Here is an 18,515-nt window from a genome sequence, read left to right on the forward strand (position 1 = left end):
TTATTAAAAGTTTATTATTTTATTATTAAAATTATATTGCTGTATATATCGTTTATTAAAAAAAAATTGCTGCGATTTAACTTGCATTATAAAAAAAAAAGTTTAACTCACGTTTTGTGCAAATTTTTGATGCAGCTGTTAATTTAAAATTTGATTTTGAGTAAAAAAAAAAAATGATCAGGAAGGAAAACTGAAAAAACAATTACGATAGAAATGAGCTAATTTTTTTAAAAAAACAAATAAAATTTAAATATTAAGCTAATTCATTTAAAAATATTTAGTAATATTTTTAAATATTGCTAAATATTTTTAAAACCAAAGCATTAACATTAATATTAATAAGCTTAAATATATTTTTTAAATCAAAATTAAATTATATATTTTTAAAATCTTAATTAAATTGTATATTTTTTTTATCAGAATAAAATTATATATTTTTATTAAATTATTTTTAAATTAAATCATATATTTTTTATCAGAATTAAATTGTTTTTTTTTGATCTTTGCTTCAAGTCTAATAAATCAATCATTACAATAAAATAAAAACAAAATAAAAATAAACTTTTAATTTTATTTTTTTATTATATATATATATATATATATATATATATATATATATATATATATATATATATATATATATATATATATGTATATATATATAATCATTCTTCTTTGTTTGGCCAGTGCTTTCACGCTAGTAAAATAAAAGTGTTTTTTTTTTTAAAATTGCTATACTTTTTTGTTCATCAAACACTTTTATGTATGAATTATTTTATTTAGGATTTAGAAGAAAAGTTCTTTTGTTGTTTTTATTTTAATTATCTTTTTTATTTAATATTTGAATAAAATGTTTTTGTTTTGCTGTTTTTAATGTAATTTTTTTATTTAGAATATAAATAGTTTTTTTGTTTTTGTTTTTGATGTTTTGATGTTTTATCAAATTTTTTTATTTTTATCAAAAAGATTTTTGTAAAATCTTAACGTTTTTGTGTAATGAATTAGTTTGCAAATACATAAAAAGAAAATAATTATTTCTTTAAAAAGTATTGCAAAATCATTTTACACTCCTTCAAAGTTAAATCATAGTCATAAGAATACATAGTCTGCAAACATGGACCATTTCCATTGTTTTTTGATTTTAACTTTAAAACTGCGCAACAACCCGGCAAACCTGCACAACTTTATAAAATATGTAAAGCTTTTAATTTAAATAGTGATTTGGAATGTTTGTTTGATATGGTTAAAGGAGTTTTTAAAACAAAGATATAAACTTAGCTACAAATATAGGTTTCTTTGCTTCTTAAGTAAATAATTATATCAAACAACATGCATATAATTAGCTTCTAAAGTAAACAAGGCTTTGCATCAAGGCATATTCCAAAAAATTCTGGCAAATGTTCTTTAAACATTTATAGGAGAAAGAATTCTATTGATAAAATGATACTGCTAAAAGTGTAATGAATAAATAAAGATATTGCAAGTTTATTAAAAATTGACACGTATCTGCTATTTGATATAAGAAAGCAGTTCTTGAAAAAAATCTTGTGCAAGAAATTTAATTTATCAGTAAATGGTGTTGAACATCTTTAGAAAAAAATAAGTTTTATATTTGAAAAATTTAAAGTCAGTAATGATTTATTTTATTATTATGAACTGGTGATCGAAAATTGTTCTATAAGTAAATAGCAATGAATTTATGCTTTCTTTTGATAATATAACTTTAGGAAACCAAAAATAGATTTAAGGCAAGAAAGCATCTAAAATTATGTACACAAGTATATATAAGTGGGTTTACCCAAAGCATACAAGGGAAGGGAGTGTTTTTTTCTGTACAAAAACTCAAAATAACTGATACCTTATTTTTTCTGACTACTGACAAGTATAAAGGTTGATAGTTTCCTATTATATTTGCATGTAAAATAGTTATAGAAGAAAATAAAAAGCCAGCAATAGTTATTCTAATTAAGTTAAAATTAAAAGTTTTTATTTTGTTTATGTTTTGAAATTTTGTAGCAAATTAAAAAAAAACAAAAAAACCCACTTATTTTTATGTAAATATCAAATATAAATTAAGAAAATAAAAACAAATACAAATTATGTAAATAAATGACAAATAATGTTTTTAAAATTTTGTTGTTTTATAAATAAATATTTTTGTTTACTTATAAACAAATTTGAAAATTTTAGAGCTTAATGTTGGTCTTTAATGTAAATTGGCGACTTTAATTTTTATTTTGCCATTATATTGAACATTACCAGTTATTCGAAAAACTGAAAACTGTGGCTTGATTGCATTGATATTGTAGTTAAAATCTCTGATAGAATATCTCTTCTGCAAATCTTTCGCTAATAGAACATTATTTCGATATAAAACTTAAACAACTTCTTTGAATGAATTTGAAAATCTTTGTAAATTTGTAAAGAAATAAACATTGTTAATTTCAAGCTCTTGTCAAGGCTTCCTGCTTGTTGATCTATAGATACTTTCTACAATTTATCATTTTAGTGATTCAGTCAACTAAGAAAGTGATCTACTGATTTATAACGTTTTAAAAATGGCTTTTTTTTTGTTATATTTTCAACGCTGTTATTTACATTTGAACAATCAAAAAACATTTCCACAATAAAGCAAATTTCTGTATACTTCTGGTAATAGTTGAATATGATGATTCTGGTGGCATAATAAACAAAGTTCTGTGGATCCAGCTGTTTCTGGTAAAAAAAAATATTGTGTCCATTTTGTCTTCTTAAAGCTGAACAACCACATATTGCACAATTTTCACCACGCAATTGAAAACACCAGAAAAAAAATCAAGAAAAAGCAATTTTAATGAAAACACAAAACAACTTGGTAAAATAACAGGCAAATGCTAACAACAACAATCTTTCTGTGCAGGTTCGGAAGTACAGAAACAAGAAAAAACAGTTTGAAATAGTTAAAACAATGCGCCTTTGTTCGCTTCCAAACTCGATCTTACTTATAACTATGGTTAAATATGAATTTTTGATCTTCAAAACCATATCGAAATTACTTATTGAAAAGAAAAGTTATTCAACTGTCTGTTTTATTTCAATCAAAAAATAAAAATAAGATTAAAACAAATGCGTTTAACATTTCTTCTTTTACAATAAATAATTTTTTGTAAATAAACACCCCATTGACAACATCAAATAACAATTTAAATATTCCAAATGATTAAAGATTTTGTTAAGCTTAAATTGCTGAATGTATGGGTGAAATTGCCATTTTGTTTGTAAAATGTGTAATTCATAACGCTTTATAACCTAGACCTTTTTAATGCTTCATAGCCATAGGTCTGAATTTAAATTCACAGCAAAATATCAGTATAAAAATATAATATAAAGCAGTATATGTAATACTGTAAGAATATTTCCACATATAATTTACTTGCCTTTTTTTTTAATAAAGCATTTTTTTGTATTTTGTTGAGTACAAAGTCATTAAAATATTCATTTTTATTATGTTTTGGCAAGATTGTAACTGTTAGAAAAAATGTTTTAAAAAAATAGAAATTCAAATACAATTCATTCAACAAACTAGTTAAACAATTAATGAACTTGTCTACAGCAAAAACATACATTCTATTCCTTTAAAAAGCACCTTTAAAAGTCGAGAGCCGCTTGATTTTTGTGGCTCCGGCTCTACCAAATAACAGCGGCTCCCTGGCTCCAGTTCCACATGCCTGGTTCTACCTATTAGTCAGTCAATGTAGCAGCACTCCTAGCATGTTATACGTATTTGTCAGTGAATGTATGTAAACAGTAAATTTGGCCCCCTTGCCAAATATCCCACCGGTGAATTTAAATTCAGGCCTATGGTTATAAAGCATTATAAAAAACTAAATCCCTTTGAAAAATGTCCTGAAAATGCCCCCCCCTTCCTCTGGTGAATTATTTTATGCGCAATTTAATGATTGAAGGTTATTCATATCTTAAAAATTATACTAAAGCATGCAATTGTTAAATTTGGAACTATGAATTTCGTTTTAAAACTTGTTACTAACAAATTTTAAAATTATTTTTTTGCGTAATTATATTAAGTAATGATAGTATTGATTAAAAACATCAACAAATGAGTTAAAATATTTCTCTTAATAAAAATGTTGGTTGGTTTCCATATATCTAAAATGGTTGTGGGACTGTCGCAAGACAGTGCAACCATGGGGAAACATAAGTCATGCGACAAGTTTTGTCTTGCAAGACTGTTTTATGGTCGTGCCATAGGTGTTGCAGAGATAGAAAAAATCTCTATGACAAATATTGCCCGACCCTAAAATATGATTGGTTCACTATTTCAACAATGGAATATTAAAAAAAAATATAGATTTTTACATATCAACATAAAATGGAACTTGAACAAGAAAGATCTATCAAAGAATTTAGCAAAGAAAGCTTTATGCAGGAATTGCAGAAGTATTCTGTGCTGTACGACAAATTCGATACTGAATTTAAGAACCATATTATAAAAAAATATCCTTGGACAGCCATTAGTGTTTTGTTTGATTTAACTGACCAAGAATGTGAATCAAAGTACAAAAATATAAGATTGGCTTATGGACGCTTTTTAAGTAAAAAAAAAAAGTACTCCTTCTGGCTCAGGGCGAATTGTTATAAGTAAAAATTACGATTTTTTGCAGTGGTTAAATGTTTACATTGACCATAGAGATACCACAACTAATGTTGGAGCAACAACAACAGAATTAACAACAGAATCACCTATGTTTTGTATAAGTTATGATACTATGAACCATGATGAAGAAGTTAATAATCAGACAGAAGTAGAAAATGAAAATTTAAGTGAAAATACAAGTGTGTTAAATTTTTTGTCTAATACACACAAATCAAATACATTTAATAATCAACAAAAGTTGTTAAATGAAATAAAATCTCCTATAAATATTAGAAAAAAGCAATTTAAAAGATCTCTATCTGTTGAAAATACAAAAATACAAGATGCAATATTTAGTACTATGAACAATATTAATGCAACATTAGGAATTAATGCACATGAAGAAGGCAACGATATTACACATGTTTGTAAATCTATTTGTGCTACAATCAAAAGACAACCTCCTATAACCTAAGCAGCTGCTAAAATAAACATACAGCAATATTTAGCTGCTCTGGAATATCCAGATATAGTTGATTGATATACAACTTGTTTGTTGTTTAACATTTTGTTATAAATTATTTAAACCATTATTTCAATATATTATATATACAAACAAAAGATTTTTTTTTTTCATTGTTCCAAAAAAATTCTATTTCCTGCTAGATTGTGCCCATAGCTAGTTACATAGTTATATTGCCTTGACAAGGATCCACTTGATGATTAAAATACTCTGTTATTCTTACAGTGTTAGCATCTGTTGTGTATAGATTGCTTATACATCGAGGTAAAATATGTAAAGCATTACCTTTAAGTGTTATTTTCCTTCAGTCTCCAGGTATAACTTCACCAGAATTTGTTTCTAAATCAACAGACCAGATGGTACATAGTTAATGCCGTCATTGATCTTTAAATAGTTATGTAAACATTGCAGCTTTTTTAATGTTTTCAATATTTTTTGGGGTTTTATTGAAAATCGCTTAATCGCTTTTATTAGACGTCTAAAAATCTCCATTCAACTACCATCATTTCAAATGTGTTTTCAATTGTTCGTCTAGTCCAAGAAAATTGATAGATAAAAATACGTTCTTTGATTGTCAAATTTTCACCAGGAAAAGGCTTCATTAACCATAATTTCAATGCAAAAATATCATCACCAACTAGTACTGGTGGTACTTGTGTGCCATTTGATAGCTGTCGGTTTTTAGTTTAAATAAGTTGTTCTTGAAAGCTTTACTCATTTTACTTTTATTGAATAAAGAAGCATTGCTATATCTGCTGTAGCTACCTATATCTACCAAAGTAAAGCAATCTTGCATCACATATGACTATCAAAACCATGCTGATACCCTCAAACTAGAAACTTTTATACGTACATGTTTTCCATCTATGGCCCTAATACAATTAGGAAAGTTCCATTCATTTTTAAATTGGTTTGCCAATTTTTCCCACTCGTTTGATGTACTTGGTGCCTTTAGATAACATGGTTGTAACACATCCTAAATGGCCTTTGTGGTTTCATTTATAATGTTGCATATTGTTGTTCTGCCCAGTTTAAAGTAAAAAGCTTGTGTTTATTGTGAATCTCCAGTAGCCAAGTATCTCAGTTCACAGTCAATTGTTCTGAGGGTGATATAGTTTGACGGCTTCGACATTACTTTTTTGTAATGCTAGGTGCAATCATTGACAACAAGTGTTCATACCTTTCAGGTGACATTCTGTAAAAACAATGAAAAAATTCTCTGTCATTGGAGTCATAGCTCAGGAATAAGTGTGTTAAATGCTCCTTTTTTACAATGGTTTTTGAACAATGAGAGAATCCAAAATTTGTGCTTTCTTTTCTTTTTTTTACTCTGCAATATTCTGAGAGCTAGTAATGTATTGCTAAGTGCGAGCTGGCACTTCAAAAGATAATACTTTTTTTTATTTGCCATTGTTCTAAAAATCAATTGATTCATATAATTAATTATTTTTTTTTGTATTAATAATTTATTTATTACTAAAATTAATTATTTGAAACTTATTATTAGAAGAATGGGAGAAATTTTGTAAATGCTAAAATTCTTCACAAAAATTATTGAATTTTTTTCAAATTTTGATTCTTTAGCGTTTTTTTTTTTAATCTTTGTTATATTCCCAGTCAATGTTAAAATATCATTGTTTTTTTTAATTTTTGTTATATTCTCAGTCAATGTTAAAATATCATTGTTTTTTTTAATCTTTGTTATATTCCCAGTCAATGTTTTTGTTATCATTAGACCTGTGTATACTTTTTATCTGTGTATATTTGTTATATATTTTGAAAACATTTTTTTTACAACAATTTGTAGTTAAGATAATTAAAAAAATCTTCAACTAAAAGCACATCTTATAAATTCAGTAAAAGGTTCATAATATTATAATAGATAAATATATATATATATATATATATATATATATATATATATATATATATATATATATATATATATATATATATATATATATATATATATATATATATATAAATAAATATAAAGGGAACATTATTTGCTTGGCTTCACACAATAAAATGCTCACAAAGTTTGATAGTCTCATAAATATGGATGCTGAAACATACATGTCAAACTTTTACACTTCAATTGTTCCCAGGTCCAAAATTTTACACTTTTACTGTTCATGGGCGTGTCAGCAACAAGGTCAAGTATAAATCATTGAATAAATTTTGGTAAGAAACTTCTTTTGTGGCAAGCAATATGCAGCTGCAGTTTGAGATCTCGAGCTTTTGTCACATTGTCAACTTTAAATTTGGATCTTTACATCAAGGAATTCTTGCAAACTAGACTTTTGCCATTATATCATTCAAGTTCTTTAAGTTTCTTAGATTAAAATAAATATTGAAGTTTTTTGCATTAGTTTAATTATTTTTCATTTTTTTAAATTTTTTTTATCATTTTAAATTTAATGGTTGCATGCTTTACCCAATAGGCATGGGATGAACTAAAGATGTCTTTGGAGTGTTTTGATTATCTTTTGAATGCTTTGAACGTCATTTGAACTGAACCTTAAACAGCTTTTTTATGTCCGTTGCCCACTGGGTACCCAGTGGTACCCATTTGGTACCACTGGGTATATCCGGTAATAGAGTAGTGATAGTAATGCAATAACCTTGTAATCATGAAAGATGATTGAAAAGTAATTGCTGTAATTGTTTTGGATTTAGGTTGGCAAATTTGATCAAAAAAAAATTTCAAAACTTGCGATTTTTGTTCATAAAGCACGGGAAAAGAAGCAGAGTCATAGAACATGCAGCACTCCTTGTATGTTCTACCCAAGCCTGGGTAGAACATACAAGGAAAGTTGCTAAATAGACTGAGGCACAGTGTGCTGCCCAAAACATGAAAAAATTCATTTTTCTGGCTTTTTTATTTTTTAACTTTAAATAGTAAATTTATATTTTGTAGAACATATGTAGGTCAGTCCAAAAATTATTTTTTGAAATTCATCAAACCATTTTTTTATCGCATTTTTTAAATAGTTTTTATAGCTGTTTGAAGTTGAACAAAAAAGTGCAAAATATTCATGTTAAAATTGTATCAATACTATTTTTTTAACAATAATGTTGAAGTGCCGTACATCAAAAACTACTCCATGGATTTTAAAAAATTTTTTCTATCCTGATCTGGAAATAGTATTTAAATTGTGAATTACTTAAAGAAAAAGAAAAATTGAAATCTAAACATTTATTTTGTGTAGTTTTTGTTTGGACCTAAAAAAAGGACAAAATGACGGTGAAAAAAAAAGGCCACAGTAGGCCGCAAATAAACTCAATTGTTTCTTACAATATAGGCTTTATATTTTTATATGTAAAAATTCCACAGTCTGGTTATCCCCGGAAATTGAATAATTTAAATTTGAATTTAAATGTTTGATGTGTTGATATTTAAGGTTACATAATTATGAAAATCAACTTTTACAGACAATTCAGGAATAATATCTAACTATATCTTTTTGTTTGAATATTTTTTACATGTCTTTCAATTTTCTTGATGTTATTTTTTTCATTTCTTAAAATTAGATATAATCTAACTTTAAAAAATTGTTGGCAACTTTAGTTTTAGGAAAAGCTCAAGTCTCAGCTCCTTGAAAAAAATATATAGTATTTGCTTATACCTGATATTTATTTATAGATCCAAGTTGCAGATTAAAGAAGTTGCTCTTTGTACAGATATTGTTGGAAGTTTTATTCCTTTCTCCTTCTCCCATTTTTTTCACATCTATTATTGACAACTTCTTTTAAGTATTCTGACTTATTTACTCCCTGTTCATTTGCATTTAGTTCTTGTTCATTCACATTTTTTTCCACGATTTTCCACAAAATCATCCAGAATTTTGTTGTAGGTACATTTTTCAGGTTGATCACTGAATTGAATGATAATAGCTACAGAGTGTCCCAAATAACTTAATATACTATAATCTATTAGATACTTAAGAAATTCAAGTAAATGTCAAAAGCTAAATTTTCACCTTTTGACATTTTGATTTCTGTTCTCTTTTAGCCTGTGGAGCTTCATTTTCTCCTATATCACCCCTAGATGACGATGATGATGCTTTTGGTGTCACCTTGAAATGAAAGATTCAAAAAACCAAGTAATCTGGACTAATCCAATCTCTAACTCTATTAATTTTGCCAGGCCTGTTACTCTAGTTAAAGCAAAAGAAATTAGGGAGAGTGTAAAGGAGTATTTTAAACCAACTCTGAGTCAACTGCCTAAAAATAAAACTCAGCCTATTCTTTCAGAAAATGGTTTACAAATATTTGTAAAAACAGAGAAAAGTATGGTTGATGGCAAAAGTTATTAGTGGGTGATTGTGTAGCTTTATGAAGAAAACTAGAAAATGCTGAAATCTCCTACAAAGATGCTGAAAGACATGGGCAATGCTATGAACCTATTGTTGAATCAGATGTAAGATTTTTTGCCATTCTACTTCAACAGCTTATTATATCACATTGTGGGCCAACACACCCATACACGGTCTAAGAAGGACATAAGGGTAAAAACTGCTCTGAAGACAGCAAAAAGAAAAGATATTCACAATGTATGTGAGAAAACAGGAATGCTTGGTTCTTCTACTTCTAGTGGTGGTAACACTAACAATGGACCAATAGCAAATCATTTGTTTAGCCCAAAAGAAAGAGAGTCAATCTGGTCTGTAATTCTTAATACAGAAGACCAAGATAGCTTCTCGGCTTTGTTATCTAAGTTCAATATACTCCTTAGCATGTTGATGTAAGCAAAAAAGTTGGTTCTGATAAAGTTAAAGAAGTTGGTTTTGGGTTGACGATATTCCATAAACAGGTATTTAACGGGCTATGCTTAGGCCCAGCTTGCATTAAATGTGCGCACATGTCTGGGAACTGCTTGTAATTACAGGTGGATCACCAATTGCCAAGTACTCTAAGCAATCAGGCAAAAGTTGGAATAAATACATAAGGGCTTATAATCAGGAACAAGTTGTAAGACAAGACAGATGTCATTGCAAATAAATACACATGATATTTACTTTCGATTGATAATAAGAACACATCCAATTGCCAGTAAAAAAAGACTTATGCAATATGGAGCATATGGAAAACTTGGACATAACACAAGAGGGTGTAAAGTAGATGTGAACAACGCGTTTAGGGAGAAAAAAAGTGATAATTCAAGAATGTTTTCTGTAACCATATAAAATCAATAAAACTTATATCTGTATATGTTAGTGCGCAATATTAAATTATTATGAACTCAAAAATACTTCATTTTGGATAGGATATGATATTCTTTTCCAATAATTATATTAGTCAGCAATTACCCATATATTAGTTATTCCACATCCCAGAATCATGTAAGTTGACTCTAAAACCACCTAGGCATTTGTTATATGGGGCAAGGGGGTGGTGGCAGACAAATTATTAAAAAATAATTTTACTTTTTAATTTATATTTTATAGTTTATTTGAAAAAATTAAAAATAGTAAGGGCGTGACTCTCAAGGCCCCTCCCCCTTCCCCAATGTTGTCATATTCCCTGGGTCTGAGCACACAAGTAAAATTTAACCTCAGAATCAGATTCTTCGGCCCAAAAAAGTAAGATACTAAAATGTTCACAAGATTTCATTAACAATTAACAAATTTATGAATTTTTTCCAAAAAACCACATTCTTGGCACTCTGTGTGAGGGTTTGATTTGTGGTAGGCAATCTACCAATTGATTTGGGTAGGCAATCTATCAATTAAATTATTTTTTTTTAAGTTTTCTAACTTTTTCCGTTTTTCTAAATTATTATTTTTTTTAAAAACCATAATGTTTACATGTTATGATAAAAATTAAAAAAAAAAAAAAACATTAGAAAATTTTGTGGTTAGGTTATAACCATTGCCTGTTTAGTTATTATTCATTTAAAAACAGGGTTTAAATTTGCATCGTTTAATTTCTAAACCTCCTTTGATAGCTCAGTTTTGTTTTTACACTTACCAATAATAAATGCTTTTATACAGTTTGCAAATTTAAATTTTAAATGTTTCGCTTATACCATGTAGAATTTAATGATAGAAGTTTTAGCAGAATTATTGGAGCTTACATTAGCTTACATTTTAAATTTATGGGCTTAGAATACAGTCAGATTGTGACATTATGACATAAATGTAATTTACAATTTTAATGTTACACTGTGTTATAAGAAAATCTTTTATTTTATATTTATGTAATATACATTTTTCCACTGCACTGTCAAAGGCTCCCATCAAAACATTGATTAACCTGCTTGATTTCTTAATCCAAACTTGATCATTATAAAATAGTTTTTCTTATTTTGTGCACAAGCTTTGTAATATATTACTATTATCAGGGTGTTAATCAGGATATAAGTTTTATGTCTGTTTTTCTATTGTTTTTCTTGCATGATAAATCAATGACTAATGCTCAGAATCAATAACCAGATCACCAAATTTGTTGCTAAAAAAATGTGATGTTAAGAAATGCTTTTTTTTGCTTATGGATTAGTAGAAATCAACAATATCAAAAGTTAGAAATTTAAAAATAATATTAATTAAAAAAGTATATATCACTGATAGAATTGAACCAGGTTGTAGCAACTTGGGATTTTTACAACTGAATAAGATGAAGTATGTTCACAATTTCATAATTATTTTAGAAAGTATAATCGTACTAATTCTGCAAATTTTATTTTTGGAAAGGTTTAATGAACATACAGTTTGATTGTTGGTAAAGTTTTGTATATGATCTTTTTATTTTATTAATTATATTATTACATTATAAAACAATTAGAAGATGTTTTAATGTCTATTTTATTATAGCATTCTGATTCTGAAAAATCTTTACCTTTTTCATTTATTTCATTTTTGATTTTTGCATTTGATTTTTTTTAAGTTGAGGTAATAGCATTCATTAATAATAGTTTAAAAGTAATTTGATTAATTATAAACTAGATGTTTTACCAAGTGTAAGTTGAAAATTGTGTTTAGTCATCTTTTATCCTATCCAATACACTCATTATTATATTATATATCCAATACACTCATTATTATATTAATATCTGATATCTCATTATTATTATATATATCCAATCTCTCATTATTTCCAATCTCTGTCTATGATGTAAGGATGTGTGGTGTGGTCTTTTAAAGACCACACCACAGATCCTTCTAATCATCTTCTTTGCTGGTATTAAACTTAAATGATGTAATACTTGTTATTAAAAGTGGAGATAAACTTGGCCCAGATGCACCTTACTCTTGCTGTTATTGCCTTTCCTGCTCCGCTGTATCTTTGAGAAAACAAATTTTCCATCACTGTTTATTTTAGTCTCTTTCTTGTCTGTGTTAATCAAAAGTATATTTTTTACATATGAAAAGCATCTTATCACTGTATCTTTTGTGAACCTATTGTGTACACTCTGTACAAACAAAAGAGATTGACTCCTTTTCTATACACTTCACTTAACCACTTTCCAGTATTTTCTAATTGCTTGTTCTTGGCTTTACAATGCGTAACCTTGGATTCAATTATATTTATCATTTTGTTTTTGTTTCTATACTCTCGTTCCAACAAGGAAAAGTATTTATTCTTCTTTTTTCTCTGCAATCAAACAAACTCTGTATACATAAAGCAGCTCCAGTGATTAACTAACTCTTATTCTATTAGAGCTTTCCAATCAATAAGTAATCATAATAAAAAGGAAAGGACTTCTAAACAATGATAAAGAGCATAGGGATGATGCAACTTTTTACTTCAAAATTATGACACTATTTAACTTTCGTTTTAGTTGCAGTTGTTACATTATCGTACATAGCCATAATAACTGTTACCAACCATTCTTCCTTACCTTAATACCTTTAACCCCACCACACTACTTCTCTCGGTATTTTGTCAAAAGTTTTTGCAAAGTCTACAAAAGTTTTTTTTTTTTTCGAAAATCTTTTTTAAACTTGCTTTACAGATATTATTGCATCACTTCTTCCATTTCCTGAGCTAAAACCAAACTGTATGTTATTAATAAATACTGCTTCTTGTTGTGTTGACAATAACTCTTTCTAAATTCCTTAACTACCCAAATTTTCTTTCGATTGATTGAGTTATTACTTTTCTAAATCATTTTTGCTTTGTAAACCTATTGATACCCACATCTCCTTAAGCCTAATAAATACTTTTTAATAATTTTTTTGTTAGCAATAAAAAAAAAAAAAAAGAAATTAATAAAAAGTAAATATTAGAGATTATTATTGGTAAGTAATATTGGTTTTTAGATTTCATTATTAACATGTTAGAACTATTACTTTTATTTTTTTTTTAGAAAAATTGCATTTGTGTATTGAACATCTTCAAGATATATTGGGTGAAACATATGATGAAGATTTAATTGCTAAAGTAGTCATAAATCAAAATTTTGATATTAAGCAAGCTTTGGATCAATTACTCAACAAAGGTATCTAATTTTAATAGAATTATGAAAAATTAGTTGACACATTTTATAGTATAATAGAATAATGCTAACAATTTATTTACCTGCTACCGACATTTCTATCTGAGCTGAGTTTTAATATTAAGTTTAAGTTGGGAATCAATTTAATCAAAAATTTTATTTTTTATTTAAATGAACTTAAATTCTTGAGAAAAGAATGCCTAAGCAAGCAATAAAAATGACCCTAAGTATCGGATTCCTAAGAAATTTCATCATTTTAATTTCATCATATTTCTGCTCTTTTAATTGGTTAGCTTTACTATATCTACTCATATTTCTATTAAGTTAGTTATTTTAATTAGAAGTTATTTTTGTTTCTTCTACAGATAACTACATTATACTAATAGTTAAGTTTGTTAATAACACAAAATTAACAATCAACTGCATGCTTTGGTTTTAGTATTAAAATCCAATTTTTTGCTCCTTTTTTTTTCACTCACATCCAATCAAAAATTATACAAGAAAATCTTTGTTAAAATATTTTCGTGATTTTATATCAGTCAGTCAATGGCATCAAATGGATATAATAGTTGACCTACAGAGAGATCTAATTAATACTTACAAGATTTTTCCTCATCATGGTTTGATATTCTGAAGCTATTTTTTATTCGTTAGTTGTAAATTTAGAGAAGCTAATACAGTTGAAGGACTTTAATCTAACATAATGAACTCCAAACCAAAATCTAAAAAAAATCACTTTATTTTTCTTATAATCTTTTTTACCCAATGATAAGATTTCTTCAGGTTCTCCTATCTTATATTTATTGTTTTTCTAAAGTTTATTTTAATTTAGTATTTTATAAATTTTGTAATTTTGTCATTGTTATTCATCTTCATTGTAATTACTTGACAAAAGTTACTACTTATTGTTAATAGCACCACACAAAATGTACAAATCAGTTGTCATAATTCTTCACAATTGAAGCTTGAATATCTCAAGTTTTTTTAAATATTCACAAGCCCTTTAAGATATGTGAAATCTAGCTCAAAACAATGGTGGCATTTTTCTTAACACTTATTCTACATGAAATTACTCTAATATAATATGTTATATAATATATGTTATAGTATGTTATAAATTATAATATAAGTTATAATATACAAGATATGTTATAATATATAGTGTTGAAATAAATGTTACATAGGAATCAAATACGTAGTTTGGTAGTATAGTTTGTAGAATACCTAATAATGTCCATGATATAAAGTTAAATACAGATTTGCATATTTTGAAGCCATTTGTCTAACATTTTATACCCATTTTTGTGTATACTTAAAAATAATCTGATGTTGTTGATGTTAAAAATAACTTTTGACCTGAATTCTATGCAATTTTTTTTGTTAAGTTGAATAACTAAAAATCAAATAGAAGTTAGGCAAGTACAGCGAGTAGCTGACTATTGTAATTCAAGAAAATTTGAAAAAGTGTAATTCAAGAAATTTGAAAAAGTGCTTTGTTTCGCTTATTTATTAACTAAGCTGAATTGTTTGCTATTATTAACTTAGCTGAATTGTTTACTAAGAACTTTTCATCAATATCATCTCTTGATTCTACTAGTTGCGTTCTACCTGATTTAGCCGTCAAAAAGGTTGATCCATTGCTTGACATTCGTATCATTCCAGCTTCTATCTAAAGTGATTTCCTGCTTAGACTCTTTTACAGCTTATGGTCCGGACAACATACCTGTTATAGTCTTGCAGAAGTGTTCTCCGGAACTGTCATCTATACTTTCAAAACTATTTAACAAGTGCTTATCAGAGACTTGTTTTCTAGCCTGCTGGAAAGTAGCACCTGTTATCCCTATTTTCAAAAATTCTGGAGAGCAATCTGGTTCGTCTAACTACCGTCCCATGAGTCCTCTTCCTATCATAAGTAAGGTTTTTGAATCTTTAATTAACAAACACTTAATCTCTCATCTTGAATCTAATAACTTACTTTCTGATCATCAATATGGATTTTGATCTTCTTGTTCTACAGCTAATTTGCTAACAGTAATAACCGATAGGTTTTATCTAAGAAGATATGATAAGAAGCCAACACTCTCTGATTGCTTGGAGGGGGCATTTGAACTTGAAAAGGATCTCACTTCTGCTACAGCATGGGGCTCACAGTGGCTGGTGAACTTTAATTCAGATAAAACTCAATTTTTTCAGTCATCTACTAAAATTCATTCTTGTGTTACTCGTCATTCAATTAAATCTCATCTTTTTTCTGTGACTGTTCCTAAATGCTCCCAAAACTCTTATTCCTCTAGTTTTTTTCCTCGAACATCAGTTCTTTGGAATTTGCTTCCTTCATCTTGCTTTCCTGATTGATATAATTTGCAATCCTTTAAGTTGTCTGTCAATCGTTATCTTGCTCTACAATCTTTATCTTTTCTCTTCCAGTAACTTCCAACTCTAATAGTGGTTGCTTGCAGCTTTGTTGGGCGAAAGATGTTAAAAAAAAAATTAATAAAAAATAATTAATATTTTAAGTTACATAATTTACTCTAAATTTTTTATTTTTTATTATTACCGATATGTATTCGATTATCGAACCACCAGCTATGGTGGTTCGATTGTGGTACAAAGGTGGTGCTGTGTACATAACAAACTTAAATGATATTTAACTGTATAAAAGTATATTTAACACTTTTTTTCATCACATATTTTCACATATTCACAAAATTCAAATAAATATGTACATATATATTTAATATATTTAAAATATTTTATCTACTTATTATCAAAACCTCTCTTTCACCTGCTTTAACCTGCTTCACCTGCTTTCACCTGCTTTCACCTGCTTTTGATCTAAAAAAATGCACTTATTATGTTAATAATGGGTACATCATTTTTACATTTTTAACTGATAAAATTTTTTATTCTAATTTCTAATTCTGCTTTTTTTTTTAATTTTGTCATTTGCAATTCTAGGAATCAAAATTTTTTTTTAAATATTTTTATTTTAATTAAGTTGATGAAAAATATTTTGGTGTTTTTAGAAAATCTCAGTCAAATATAAAGCTAAACTTCAAGATCATTGTTCAAGTGACAATAATTATAAACAATTGGTACAAAAATGCCCCAATTATTTGTATTTGTAATATAAAAAGTATGTTATAAAATTATATCTGTTGCAGGTCTTCTACAAAGACATTAGAAAAACATGTTAATGCTAGCAAACATAAACAATGTATGTCTTATGCGCAAATATATAAATTTAAAGTTGAAGTTTGGTAGTTTTTAGTTACAATGTACAAACATGGTTGAAAAATGTGCTGATTTCAGATACTTATTATGTTTATAATCTTTATACATGGCAGAGGCGTTTAAACTTTATTTTGATAAGTTATTGCTGAAGTTTGTTGCATACAAAAAGTTATCATTGTCAGCTACTGATCAAGCCAAATTGCAGTTTTCACAATTCATAACTACTGCTGTAAAAGAGAACAGGGAGAAATTTCTTGAATTTAAAAAAGAAAGTGATAGATTGGATTCTTTGTTGGTTAAATATACAGATGTCTCACAGTTTAAAGATTTTCAGATTCAAGGAAAATTTCTCAATTGTTGTTAATATTGTCTTATGGCCAAGCACAAGCAAAGTGTGGATTTAGTATAAATGATCAACTTTCTGGATGATAATTATCTTGTTGCATAAAGAATTTTGCATGAACATATGTGTAGTGAGAACTTAAAATCATACAAATTGGTTATGAGAAATAAACAGGTAGGACAAAGATACAGGAAAATTATTTTTAGAAAGAAACAAAAGTTTCTTGAAAGCCTCAAAATTTAACTGTGATACTAAGCTGCTAAATATTTAAGTAGATTACTAGTTTTAATGAACAAATTTACACTCCTGAATGTACCATGGTTCAGCTTCACACTCTTGATGTCCCATACACTCCTAAATGTACCATGCTTCAGCTTCAGATGCAGATGAGTTTGCATTCTAAACGGAAAAGCAGAAATCATTAATAGAAAATCAAAATTAACACCTGTGCCATAAAATTTGAGACTGGTTTTAAATTTCAATAAAAACTTAAATAAATATGATAAAAAAAAGGATTTTTCGTACATAAAATAAAATATGCAAAATAAGAAAATAAAAAAAATTTATCACAAGATTCCATATCTTCGAACTTGGTAAAGTCTGGTATTGATACCTTGTACCACCTTTTGTACAGCATTTAGGTCAAGTCTATTGGCACAATAACAAATCCGATGCTCACAGCCTAATCGGTCTTTGAACACATTTTGCTTAAAAATCCTCTGTAGAATAAGCATCTGGCAAGTGTGCTGGTGAAAATTGCTGGTGTGTCCTTTTGGTGTGTCCTTTTTTTGAACAAATCTTTTGGGTTTTCAGTGAATTTTTGCAATGTCAGAATCATCATCCGTACAAGAATTTTTTTTTTCAAATTTTGCAATTTTATGTTACTTAACAATGTCTTGTGTCAAATTTTGATCATTTGAATAGTATGTATTATTACCAATCAGTGTGCTGTTTGACAAAGTACAGTAGGAATCATCATCAATAATAAATTGGTCACAGTATTTTGAAAGTTGACTACTTTTTTTGGCGACCCAAAGCCTCTATTTAGGAGTTCTAGCTGATTTTTTTTTCTTTTATAACAAAGAATAGACTTTTTAATGCATTTTAAAAGCCTATTCTTTGTTAAAGCCATATTTTTTTAAGCCTTTGAGAGTGACACACCTCTTCGATGGTTAAACATTTTTCTTAATTTGAAACTGTTCATATAACAATAAATTGTAGCTTAAGAGTAGCCTTCCATCTTGAAATGGTTTGAAACAACATACTTTCCATCTTCATGCTTTTTTTGATAAAAATTGTACACACTACTTTCTAAGGCTTTCTGATTTGACATTTTAAATTG

The 18,515-nt window shown here is 27.4% G+C and overlaps 1 protein-coding gene across 2 annotated transcripts in view; it reads left to right on the forward strand.

The window, feature by feature from the left end:
* The window catches only part of LOC100199481 (HBS1-like protein), a 130,987-nt gene that overhangs the window by 9,340 nt on the left and 103,132 nt on the right, over positions 1-18,515 (forward strand). For both annotated transcript variants that reach the window (XM_065809185.1, XM_065809184.1), the window contains exon 4: positions 13,468-13,599. In XM_065809185.1, the coding sequence (XP_065665257.1) occupies positions 13,468-13,599 (132 nt within the window). The remainder of the gene's footprint in view (positions 1-13,467; positions 13,600-18,515) is intronic.

Source organism: Hydra vulgaris, chromosome 11 (genome assembly GCF_038396675.1).
Source record: "Hydra vulgaris chromosome 11, alternate assembly HydraT2T_AEP".
Classification (NCBI taxonomy): domain Eukaryota; kingdom Metazoa; phylum Cnidaria; class Hydrozoa; order Anthoathecata; family Hydridae; genus Hydra; species Hydra vulgaris.